This window comes from Pecten maximus, chromosome 1 (genome assembly GCF_902652985.1).
Source record: "Pecten maximus chromosome 1, xPecMax1.1, whole genome shotgun sequence".
Lineage (NCBI taxonomy): Eukaryota > Metazoa > Mollusca > Bivalvia > Pectinida > Pectinidae > Pecten > Pecten maximus.
The window spans coordinates 27,321,374-27,333,683 of record NC_047015.1 but is presented as its reverse complement, the minus strand read 5'-3'; the positions used below and the strand labels follow the sequence as shown (position 1 = coordinate 27,333,683).

General features: G+C 42.0%; 1 protein-coding gene across 1 annotated transcript; it reads left to right on the top strand.

The window, feature by feature from the left end:
* Positions 1-7,647: 7,647 nt before the first annotated feature.
* Positions 7,648-10,164, top strand: LOC117329151. Its single transcript, XM_033886904.1, has 3 exons — positions 7,648-8,181; positions 8,729-8,884; positions 9,064-10,164. Exons 1-3 carry the CDS (start codon positions 7,776-7,778, stop codon positions 9,417-9,419), a joined length of 918 nt encoding a protein of 305 aa, XP_033742795.1. The 5' UTR covers positions 7,648-7,775; the 3' UTR covers positions 9,420-10,164.
* Positions 10,165-12,310: the final 2,146 nt, after the last annotated feature.

Sequence of the window (12,310 nt, the reverse complement as noted above, 5' to 3'; positions counted from 1 at the left end):
GTTCATATAGTATAGTGACAGTAGCGATGTACTGGTACAGACTGTATAAATATTACCGAGTTTGTGGAACTATTACAGAGTTTGTGGAAATCTTATCGAGTTTGTGGAAATCTTACCGAGTTTGTGTAAATATTACCGAGATTGTCATGACCTACTATCAAACAATCAAGCAGAATACGAGCGGCGTCCGTATTACTGCTGTTTTCATGTTTGAACTGTTACAGTCTATTGTACTGCTTCCCAAGTTTAATTCTAGGATTGTGTTTGACCCATTTTCCTATTATTCTCTTCATTGCGGAAGCTGTTATCGTTTTCAACCGCAGTCGATTCACATTGGAAGCCATTTTTGTTTCCATGTGTTTTAGTTTGTTGTGCGCATGCGTTCATCGTATATGTCACAAAATTTTTGCATATTCAGATTGTTTGATAACCTTTTAATAATTGATAATTGATGTTTTTATGTACATAGGCCTACATCATCGAATTCGAATGGTTATTGTTCAGAAGGTTATTTTTTAAAAGATATACCCAATAATATGATAAAAAATACTAAATAAATATTGGTTTACCGTGAAGTCCCTTAACTTTGTTTCGTTTTTAACTGTATATCTGCATTTTGCATTGATCGCTACATTGACCAATCACATACTTCATCTGGACAAGAACGCTACCTGTCGAGTCATATCCGGGGCCAAAACAAAATTAGACGGCTATGCCGAAAAATAACATCGAAGAATAAAGCCTATCATGCAGATGACTAAGTGAGCGGTAATGAGTGGTAGTAAGGGTTAGTGAATATAAGCGGAAGTGGTTGATTGTGAGAAGTGAGTGGTAGTGAGTGATATTAAGTGAGCGGTAGTGAGTGACAATTAGTGAACGGTAATGAGTGGTAGTGAGTGATATTAGTGAGTGATATTTAGTGAGCGGTAGTGATTGACAATTAGTGAGCGGTAATGAGTGGTAGTGAGTGATATTAGTGAGTGGTAATGAGTGGTAATGAGTGGTAATGAGTGGTAGTGAGTGGTAGTGAGTGACAATTAGTGAACGGTAATGAGTGGTAGTGAGTGGTAGTGAGTGACAATTAGTGAACAGTAATGAGTGGTAGTGAGTGATATTAGTGAGTGGTAGTGAGTGGTAGTGAGTGATATTAGTGAGTGGTAGTGAGTGGTAGTGAGTGGTAGTGAGGGATATTAGTGAGCGGTAGTGAGTGACAATTAGTGAGCGGTAATGAGTGGTAGTGAGTGATATTAGTGAGTGGTAGTGAGGGATATTTAGTGAGCGGTAGTGAGTGACAATTAGTGAGCGGTAATGAGTGGTAGTGAGTGATATTAGTTAGTGGTAGTGAGTGATATTAGTGAGTGGTAATGAGTGGTAGTGAGTGATATTAGTGAGTGGTAGTGAGTGGTAGTGAGTGATATTAGTGAGTGGTAGTGAGTGGTAGTGAGTGATATTAGTGAGTGGTAGTGAGTGGTAGTGAGTGATATTAGTGAGTGGTAGTGAGGGATATTTAGTGAGCGGTAGTGAGTGACAATTAGTGAGCGGTAATGAGTGGTAGTGAGTGATATTAGTGAGTGGTAGTGAGGGATATTAGTGAGTGGTAATGAGTGGTAGTGAGTGATATTAGTGAGTGGTAGTGAGTGGTAGTGAGGGATATTTAGTGAGCGGTAGTGAGTGACAATTAGTGAGCGGTAATGAGTGGTAGTGAGGGATATTTAGTGAGCGGTAGTGAGTGACAATTAGTGAGCGGTAATGAGTGGTAGTGAGTGACAATTAGTGAACGGTAATGAGTGGTAGTGAGGGATATTTAGTGAGTGACAATTATTGAACGGTAATGAGTGGTAGTGAGGGATATTTAGTGAGTGACAATTAGTGAGCAGTAATGAGTGGTAGTGAGGGATATGTAGTGAGTGGTAGTGGGCGATAGTGAGTGGTAGTGGGCGATAGTGAGTGGTAGTGAGTAGTGAGCGGAAGAGAGTGATTGTAAGAAGTGAGTGGTGGTGAGTGGTAGTGACCGATGGTGAGTGGCTGTGAGTAATAAGTGGCTGTGAGTAGTGAGCAGAAGTGAGTGATATTGAGTATCGAGCGGTTTGTGAGTGACAATGATTAATGAGCGGTAGTGGGCGGTGGTGAGTAAAAGTGAGTTGAGTGGTTCTGTTCTGTGTTTTCCCCTGAAAGAGTAACCTTGACCCTGTCCCCATATGACCCTGGCTGTTGAAAGGACGTTAAATCCCTTAAACAAAACAAACACAGAAATATCACAACATAGGTTATCGTGCAGATGTCTAATAGGGTAGTAAGGATAACTCATTGGTAGAGATAGATAAGTGGTAGAGATAGGTAAGTGGTAGTGATAAGTAAGTGGTAGTGATAAGTCATTGGTAGAGATAGGTAAGTGGTAGAGATAAATAAGTGGTAGTGATATGTAAGTGGTAGTGATAAGTAAGTGGTAGAGATAAGTAAGTGGTAGTGATAAGTAAGTGGTAGTGATAAGTAAGTGGTAGAGATAGGTAAGTGGTAGAGATAAGTAAGTGGTAGTGATAAGTAAGTGGTAGTGATAAGTAAGTGGTAGTGATAAGTCATTGGTAGAGATAGGTAAGTGGTAGTGATAAATAAGTGGTAGTGATATGTAAGTGGTAGTGATAAATAAGTGGTAGTGATAAGTAAGTGGTAGTGATAAGTAAGTGGTAGTGATAATCTTGGTCGCGCCTCGGTCCGTGGTCCGCTCCGTCCGTGGTCGTGCTCCTCCGATGGATCGTGCCTCCGTCCGTGGTCTTGCTCCGTCCTGGTCGCGCTCCGTCCGTGGTCCGTGCTCCGTCGTTTCGTCCTCCGTGGTCGTGCCCGTCCGTGTCTTCCTCCTGGTCCGCTCCGTCCGTGTCGTGCTCCCTCCTTGGTAGCCGCGCCGTCCGTGGTCGTTCTCCGTCGGGGGTTTCCGTGGTCGTGCTCCGTCCGTGGTAGTGATCGTAGTGGTAGTGATAGTAAGTGGTAGTGATAAGTAAGTGGTAGTGATAAGTAAGTGGTAGAGATAAGTAAGTGGTAGAGATAAGTCCAGTGGTAGTGATACGTCGTGGTCGTGCTCCGTACGTGGTCGCGACTCGTAAGTGGTAGTGATACGTCCGTGGTGTCCTCCGTAGGTGCTCCTCGTGGTCCGTCGTAGCGTGTGAGTGATCGTACGTGGTAGTGATAGTCGTTTGGTAGATATAGTGGTAGTTTCATCAGTAGTGGTAGTGATCAGTAGTGGTAGTGATAAGTGTGGTGGGTAGTAGTGGTCGAGATAAGTACGTTTGGGAGAGATCGTCAGTGGTAGTGATAACGTCGTGGTCGTGATACGTCTTGGTAGAGATAGGGAGTGGTATTGCATAGTCCGTGGTCGGCTCGTCCGTGTCGCGACTCGTATGGTCGTGCTACCGTAGTGTTGCTCAGTCGTGGTCGAGATCGTAGTGGTCGTGCTACGTCCGTGGCCAGTCGATTGTCCCCTCCGTCCGTGGTCGCGCTGGTAAGTGGTAGCTGCTACGTCCGTGGTCGTGCTCGTCGTGGTCGTGCTCGTCTTGGTGTGTCGTAAGTGGTAGTGATAAGTAAGGTGGATACGTCGTGGTAGTGGATCCGTAGTGTAGTTAGGTAGTGGTAGTGTAAGTCGTGGTACGTGATAGTAAGTGGTGTGATAAATCATTGGTTAGCTAGGTCGTGTTGGTAGTGATAAGTCATTGGTAGTGATAAGTAAGTGGTAGTGATAAGTAAGTGGTAGTGATAAGTAAGTGGTAGTGATAAGTAAGTGGTAGTGATAAGTAAGTGGTAGTGATAAGTCATTGGTAGAGATAGGTAAGTGGTAGTGATAAGTAAGTGGTAGAGATAAGTAAGTGGTAGAGATAGGTAAGTGGTAGTGATAAGTAAGTGGTAGTGATAAGTCATTGGTAGAGATAGGTAAGTGGTAGTGATAAGTCATTGATAGAGATAGGTAAGTGGTAGTGATAAGTAAGTGGTAGTGATAAGTAAGTGGTAGAGATAGGTAAGTGGTAGAGATAGGTAAGTGGTAGTGATAAGTAAGTGGTAGAGATAAGTAAGTGGTAGAGATAGGTAAGTGGTAGTGATAAGTAAGTGGTAGTGATTAGTGAGTGGTAGAGATAAGTGAGTATTAGTAAGTGACATGGAGTAGTTAATGGTAGGGAGTAGTGATGTGTAGTTAGCAGTATTGAGTGGTAGTGTGTAGTGAGCGGTAATGAACAGTGAGAGTAAGTGAGCGATAATGAGTGGTAGTGAGAAGTTGTAAACAATGAGGGTAGTGATTGGTAGTGAATTGTGAGCGGTAGTGAGCGTTGGTGGTGAGTAGTGAGTGGTAATGAGTTCTAAGCGGTATTGAAAGGTAGTAAGAAATGGTAGTGAGTGGAAGTGAGTAGTGAGCGACGGCAGTGACCTGTAGTGAGTTGCGGGTAGTGATGGATTGTGAGCGGTAATAAGTGGTAGTGAGTGGTGACCGGTGGTAGTGAGCGGTGGTTGTGAGATGTAATGATTTGTGTGTGGTAATCAGTTTATAGCGAGCGGTTGTAGTGAGCTGTGGAAGGCAATGAGTTGTGAGCGGTAATGAGTGATAGTGTGTGGTAGCGTATGATGTTGAGTAGGGAGCGGTTGTAGTAAATAGTGAGTGGTAGTGAGCTGTGAGCGGTAATGAGCGATGGTAATGAGTTGTGGGTGGTAATGAGTGATAGTGAGTAGTATGGTACGGTAGTTACCTGTCGTGAGTTGAGGGTGGTGATGAGTTGTGAGCGGTAATGAGTGGTAGTGAGTGGTGACAGATGGTAGTTTTATTTTTTTAGATTTGTGTAAGGTAATCAGTCTATAGCGAGCGGTTGTCGTAAATATTGAGTGGTAATGAGTTGTAGTGAGCGATGGTAGTGAGCGATGGAAATGGGTTGTGGGTGGTGTGATCGCTAATGAATGGTAGTGAGTTGTGACCGGTGGTAGTTAGCGGAAGTATTGAGTAGTTAGCGGTAGTGAGTGGTAATGAGTGATCGTGAGTAGGGAGCAATTGTAGTGAGCTATAGTGAGTTGTGGTTGATAGTAAGCGGTGGTTATTGGTATTGAGCGGTAGCGAGTGGCAGTGAGTAGTGAGTGGAAGTGAGTAGCGAGTGGTGGTAGTAAGTAGTGAATGGTAATGAGTTATAGTGAGTAGTGAGCGACGTTAGTCAGCCTTAGTGAGTTGTGAGTGGTAATAAGCGGTGGTAATGGGTAATGAGCAGTAGCGAATGACAGTGAGCAGTGAGTAGTAATGAGTGGTAATGAGCAGTAGAAAGCGTTTCTAGTTAGTGAGCGATATTGAGAAGTGAGCGATTGTAGTGAGAAGTGAGTGTTAGTGAGTAGTAGAGAGTGAGTGTTAATGCGATATGAGCGGTAGTGAGTAGTGAGCGGTAGTGAGCGGTAGTGAATAGTGAGCTGTGGTAGTGAGTAGTGAGCGGTAGTGAATAGTGAGCTGTGGTAGTGAATATTGAGCGATAGTGAGTAGTGAGCTGTGGTAGTGAATAGTGAGCGGTAGTGAGTAGTGAGCTGTGGTAGTAAAAAGTGAGCTGTGGTAGTGAATAGTGAGCTGTGGTAGTGAATAGTGAGCGGTAGTGAGTAGTGAGCTGTGATAGTGAATAGTGAGCTGTGGTAGTGAATAGTGAGCGGTAGTGAGTAGTGAGCGGTAGTGAGTAGTGAGCTGTGATAGTGAATAGTGAGCTGTGGTAGTGAATAGTGAGCGGTAGTGAGTAGTGAGCGGCAGTGAGTAGTGAGCTGTGGTAGTGAATAGTGAGCTATGGTAGTGAGTAGTGAGCGGTAGTGAGCGGCAGTGAGTAGTGAGCGGCAGTCAGCAGTGAGTAGTGAGCGGTAGTGAGTAGTGAGTAGTGAGCGGTAGTGAGTAGTGAGCGGTAGTGAGTAGTGAGTGGTAGTGAGTAGTGAGCTGTGGTAGTGAGTAGTGAGCGGTAGCAAGCGGTAGTTAATAGTGAGCTGTGGTAGTGAATAGTGAGCGGTATATAGTAGTGAGATGTGGTAGTGAATAGTGAGCGGTAATGAGTAGTGAGCTGCGGTAGTGAACAGTGAGCTGCGGTAGTGAACAGTGAGCTGTGGTATTGAGCGGTAGTGAGTAGTGAGTAGTGAGTAGTGAGCTGTGGTAGTGAATAGTGAGCTGTAGTAGTGAGTAGTGAGCGGTAGTTAGTGAGTTGTTGTAGTGAGTAGTGAGCTGTGGTAGTGAGAAGTGAGCGGCAGTGAGTAGTGAGCGGCAGTGAGTAGTGAGCTGTGGTAGTGAGTAGTGAGCTGTGGTAGTGAGTAGTGAGCGGTAGTGAGCGGCAGTGAGTAGTGAGCGGTAGTGAGTAGTGAATAGTGAGCTGTGGTAGTGAGCGGTAGTGAGTAGAGAGCGGTAGTGAATAGTGAGCTGTGGTAGTGAGTAGTGAGCTGTGGTAGTGAGTAGTGAGCTCTGGTAGCGAGTAGTGAGCGGTAGTGAGTTGTGGTAGTGAATAGTGAGCGATAGTGAGTAGTAAGCTGTGGTAGTGAGTAGTGAGCTGTGGAAGTGAGCGGTAATGAGTAGTGAGCTGTGGTAGTGAGTAGTGAGCTGTGGTAGTGAATAATGAGCGGTAATGAGTAGTGAGCTGTGGTAGTGAATAGTGAGCGGCAGCGAGTAGTGAGTGGTAGTGAGCGGCAGTGTGTAGTGAATAGTGAGCTATGGTAGTGAGTAGTGAGCTGCGGTAGTGAGTAGTGAGCTGTGGTAGTGAGTAGTGAGCTGTGGTAGTGAGTAGTGAGCGGTAGTGAGTAGTGAGCTGTGGTAATGAGTAGTGAGCGGTAGTGATTAGTGTGTGGTAAATGTTAGTGTGTGGTAAATGTTAGTGTGTGGTAAATGTTGTATCCAAAATCAAAACTATAGTATTATTTGTCCTATCCGAAGGATCTAAAACACAAGCAATTATGTTGATGAAAGTTAGATACAGTATAGCCAAAATGATACAGCTATAATGATGAGAGCCTAGAGTGTTGGTACTTAGAAGGCGACAGAGGAATTTTTTTTTAAGTGTGGGGCAAAATCTGGATCAGGATGTACACGATGCCAATAATTCAGTACTTTTAAACACGCCTGTCTGAGATGTTAACTTCTGTTTACTGACATCCAGTCTTTTCGCCGGAAAATAAACATTTATAGATACATCGAGATGTATTTGGTAAATACTTTTAGACTGTATTGGTAACGTTGCAGCTGAAATCCCCATATCCATGAACTATCACAATTGCATACCATATCGCCCTGGCGACAGACTTTTACCTGTGCCCATGTCTTTACACACTGTACATGTATATATACACGAGGGTGACTACAGTTTAATTACAATCATTTATCATGGTTTTTTGTTTAAATTTCTTTTCGGCAAAGGGAATATAAATTGATCGTGTATGCTTAATAAATTTATCTGGTCATAATAGTTTGTTGGTATTCAAGAGAATTAGATTCTTCATTAGGTTTATTTTTCTAATGAGATATTTTATGACGTATGTCCCCAATCCCGTGAATCGCACCTGTATAAGGCTTGCATGGTTATCTCCCGATGGTACGACGAATTTGTAATTTCACTATTGTGAGAGCGATAAAAATAGATTTACGTCACGCGGCTACACAGGTGAATAACAAACAATCTCGGTAAACCTAAACTCACGGGTGACACACGGTCATCCGGGCATCATTGTATAAAGCTGCCATTTTATAAACACGGAAGTAGCTATATGTAAATAAGGAATCGATAATAAGATCAGAGTGACCAGGTGACATGTCGATATTACGGAGACACAAGGCCCTGTTAGGCCTGTCGGTATTGGCGGTGTTACTCCTCATCAGCGCCTTCTCCAGTCCTTACTGGTTCCGTCTCCATTACCTGTCGTCCGGACGAGGAGATCATGGCTGGCAGGATCATCTATCGGGAGACGGACCTATCGCCATGGCCAAGAGGGAGAGCGAGCCCCGTCCCCGTCACCCAGACGACACCTTTGTCACTGTGTCCGCTGGACTATGGTACTTCATTACGTGTGTGGACAATGTCAAGTTTACAGAGGAAGGTGCCAGGAATCTCCACAAGTGTCACTTCAGTACCTACTGCCACGCTAGCCATGCCGCTGATCATCTCCCGGAGGAGATGCGCGGGGTCGGTCTCGAATCTATTTACACCAATATTGGAGGTAAGCTACCCAATATACCCGGCTCCAGATCACTCAGCATCCCTTGATTGGGGAACGAGTCGTATTTAATTGGCGTCACCTTTTAAACTGACCTTGACAAGACTCCTCAAGTTTAACTGATTATCTTACCGTCATTGAAGAAAAATAGTAACTCATAATGGCTAAAAACTGAAAATACATGCCACAGGAAAAGTGTTTCAATGGTTATTGCCTTTTCTGCATTTGTTTCATGTATCTAATAATATGAGATCTTTAAATATCAACATTCAATTCAATTTACACAAAAAATAGCCGTTTTCGTTCTCGTGTGCAGTTTAACGTTAATTGGACTTGTTCATTAATTGTACGATGAAAAAGTTTTACTTCAGCTGTAGGTTAACTTACTTTCTCACTTTTTATATTTGGAGAAATATATTGTACTGTAGCAATAAAACTTTTTTTTTTAAATCCCAAGTAATTACAACAATAAATAAAATAAACACCACATGTTGACTTAATCTAAATGATATGCAGGGATTACACGCAGTTCGTGTTTATTTCTTTACAGAATTCAGTCAGTTCGGGCTCCTGGAGTTCCAAGTAGAGGCCACTATTGGGATGGTTTGTGCTATTGTCGGGATGATCGCCGGATTCCGGTACGTGTGTGGTCACTTCACAAAGCGCGGCACTGGACTTTTGACATTCATCTTCCACATAGTTCCAGGTATGATCAAGATTCCAACAATTAAAAACATATTTGTTAAGATTTAAGTGACTGACTTCCAATTGAAACTGATTTGTTTTTTTCCAAATTACTTATAATCATCTATTCTAAATGATGATAGTTTTTACTGCATCTAATTGCGCTTTATCACAAGTCCACTTAATGTTGTTTTTTTGCAGGTGTGTTGTTTGCGGTAATATTCGGTAAGGCGATCACTATGTATAAGATGTGTATGATGGCTCTGACACAGCTGTTCGGGTACCATACCGATTCGCCGTTCCTGTACATCGCCATACCCTACTCCCTTCTTGTCGTGTCTGGCGCCTCCATTATAATACTCGGAATCTCTCTAGTGTTCCTCATCATTCTCTCGAAAGGACCACGTAAACATATCGATGTGATCAGGGCACAAGGAATAGCACCTGGTGTGCCGTTCGGAATGATATCCCCTCCTGGATACCAGCCATTCCTTGGACTCTCCGACCGCCCATCCAGCAAGGAGGGCGAGCAACTTACGGAAAAGGTGCCTTTATAAACTGCTCAAAGAAAGCAATATTGCAATGAAGCTGATGTATCTATTAATGTTGTCGTAAATAATGATCTGAGTAGCATATTTTGGGTTTTTTTTTCACACTTGTTCAATAAATAAGATAAATAGCAGATCCTTATCCACTTGAGGACCAGACAAGAATTTCTAGGAGAATACAGACTATAAAACCTGTACAGTGGTTGGTAATTTTACAGATGATAGATATTTGATTCCCAGTACAAACGTGATCACGTTTCCTGCTATTCTGTCTCATTTGCTGGGCAATGATGATTAAACAAGACAAATGTATTTATCAACTTCAGATGTTTAATATAAACTCTTTTTTTTTTTTACTATTTAAAAACCAAAACGTTATTCTACAGATAATTATGTTGATGTCGTTGAGATCAATTTTCAATTTAAGTCCGTTCAAGATGATGTTTATTTCGCGTTTTGATGAACACTAATTTATTTTTGAAACAAGAACTAATGATATTCCCTTTTCAGCTTACATCCAGGTGATAATATTACTTGAATTACTATAACAATTATTGTTCAAATCTTGGAAATGATAATTTTTACAACATAAATTGATGGGCCAAAGTACAATTTAAAAAAAATAGCATCCTTGCTTTAAATGTGATATTCATTATACAAAGTTCTTTTTGTCAGACTTTATTTAATTAAATAGACTTTACATATAAAATGTTTTGAAAAATTGATGAAGAATAAAGATATTTCTTTACTTTTAGCGTTGTTGATCTGATCCCAGAACTACAAACATTATCAGAGTTATTTCCCTTCTATCAAGAATAGACATTTACAGTTTTGAGTCATTATTTAAGTTAAACTGAGTAGTTCAGAAATGATGAATCTTTAAAAGTACCCTTAAGATCAGGAAAAAACACAAGTAAAAAATATTTATGCTGATACGCTTAAACGAAGAATATGTAAACCACGGAGACGGATACATCTGTCATCTTAGGCTGGATCTTAACAGTGCACCAGCTTGGCACAGTTATAATCTTAACTAAAATCTGTAGGATTTGGGAGTTTTAACATATTACCTGCTTGACAAAGAGATTTCGGGTAAAGCATGGAAGCATCTGTGCCATTTAGTTCATAGATGGCAGTGTCCATGGTATATTGACCATTCAGCGGATTGGGAACTCCCTCGCCTTTCCGAGACAGTCTCGGACACGGGAGGGTGTCCGGGGTATACAACAACGACAGGGTGTCGGGGGGGGGGGGGGGGGGTATACAACAACGACAGGGTGTGTCCGGGGTATACAACAACGACAGGGTGTCGGGGGGTATACAACAACGACAGGGTGTCGGGGGGGGGGGGGGGGGGGGTATACAACAACGACAGGGTGTCGGGGGGGGGGGGGGGGTATACAACAACGACAGGGTGTCGAAACGACTTATTTAAGGTCAATTTAACCATATCAGTTTTGAGACCGTTTTGGAAAACGTTTAAACGTTTCGACACCTCGCTGTAATTTATTTTGGGTGCTGTTTTTTTCCTCTATGAACTGCACTACGTCACTTTTGGGTTTTCCCTTGTGATTTCGCAGCCGGTCACTGTATGCTTCATGGAGTTCCGTATCCAAGGCACCTACAAGGTCGATTGCGATTACCACCAATTCGGCCTTGGTGTTTGATGAAATATCGAAATATCATTATACCCCATACTTTAAATACGTTATGAATTGAGTTAAACTTAAAACTACTTTACTTGATCACTTAGCCTTTCTTTAACACCACGTGTGCAAAGTTTCATAAAATCCAGCAATAGATTTTGAGACTGGTAACGTTTTATGTTGTATATTTGACATGTTATTATATATATCTACTCAACGTGTCATTATTACCGTGTAATTGTAAATATATAATAGGAGAAGGCTCCAATAAGTTGTAATAATTTATGCCAAATCCTTGTTCAAATTGATTTTGGAAATTTTCAAAATCTGTAAGCTGACGTTACTGGAATTTACTAATACCATGGTTAGTTTGCCACTTGTTTTATAAATCCTAAACGGTAGCAGGTAATTATCCTCATTTTCCATTTGAATTGTCTCCCCCTTTTTTGGTTCAGATAGAGGTTTGATTCTGACTTCTGGATACTTTAGACAGTAAAACAGATACCGACATGAGGATCCCCTTAGCTGTCTGTTCAGAACCAGCTGGGCTGGCGATATACCAATACCTTCAATCAATGGGGCGCGATAATCAAGCAGGGTTAAACTGATGTCAAGATTGCTGTCTTAGATTGTAAACACTACCGGACGATCCCAGCCACGCGGAGAAAAGGCGCTACTTGGATTTTCCCTTCTTACCCTGATACCTGAGACTGTAGAATACGATTCAAACAAATTGTAACTATTCCTTCTAATTTTCCACTAAGTGTCCTTCTAAATTGAGGGCTCCCGAGGTTTAAGTTGCCCAATATCTAACTGACACCGTGTGATATTCGACGGCGACACGTTATTCCAAGTATTTATAGCCGAATGTTATACCTACGTCACAATGATATTCGACAGGACATGAACAATATGGTGGGTCACAATATGTTTTTGGCGGGAGCCGCTTATGGACATCAAAATACAGGACTGCTTATGCACCTATAAAATAACCATAATACAATAGATTACTGTCAGCAAAGCATGTGACTTCACGAAATTAACGAATACTGCAATTTGGAACATTGTGTGTGTTATAAATATCGCCTTTAAACCACGATTAAAAACCGCTTTTCCGACTGTCTCGTAAAGTCAAGAGAATTCACAACAGATCAGTGACGTGTTTAAAGTGCCATCATGGTGAAATGACTGATACCATCCACGTTCAATAACGTAAGGAAATCCCTCCATTTAAAATGTTCTGTATCGGTTAAA

Excerpts from the sequence above, each read along its gene's own strand:
- LOC117329151 (XM_033886904.1), top strand. The coding sequence starts at position 7,776 with ATGTCGATATTACGGAGACACAAGGCCCTGTTAGGCCTGTCGGTATTG. Across the intron at positions 8,182-8,728 it reads TATTTACACCAATATTGGAG|AATTCAGTCAGTTCGGGCTC; the intron begins GTAAGCTACCCA and ends ATTTCTTTACAG. Across the intron at positions 8,885-9,063 it reads CATCTTCCACATAGTTCCAG|GTGTGTTGTTTGCGGTAATA; the intron begins GTATGATCAAGA and ends GTTTTTTTGCAG.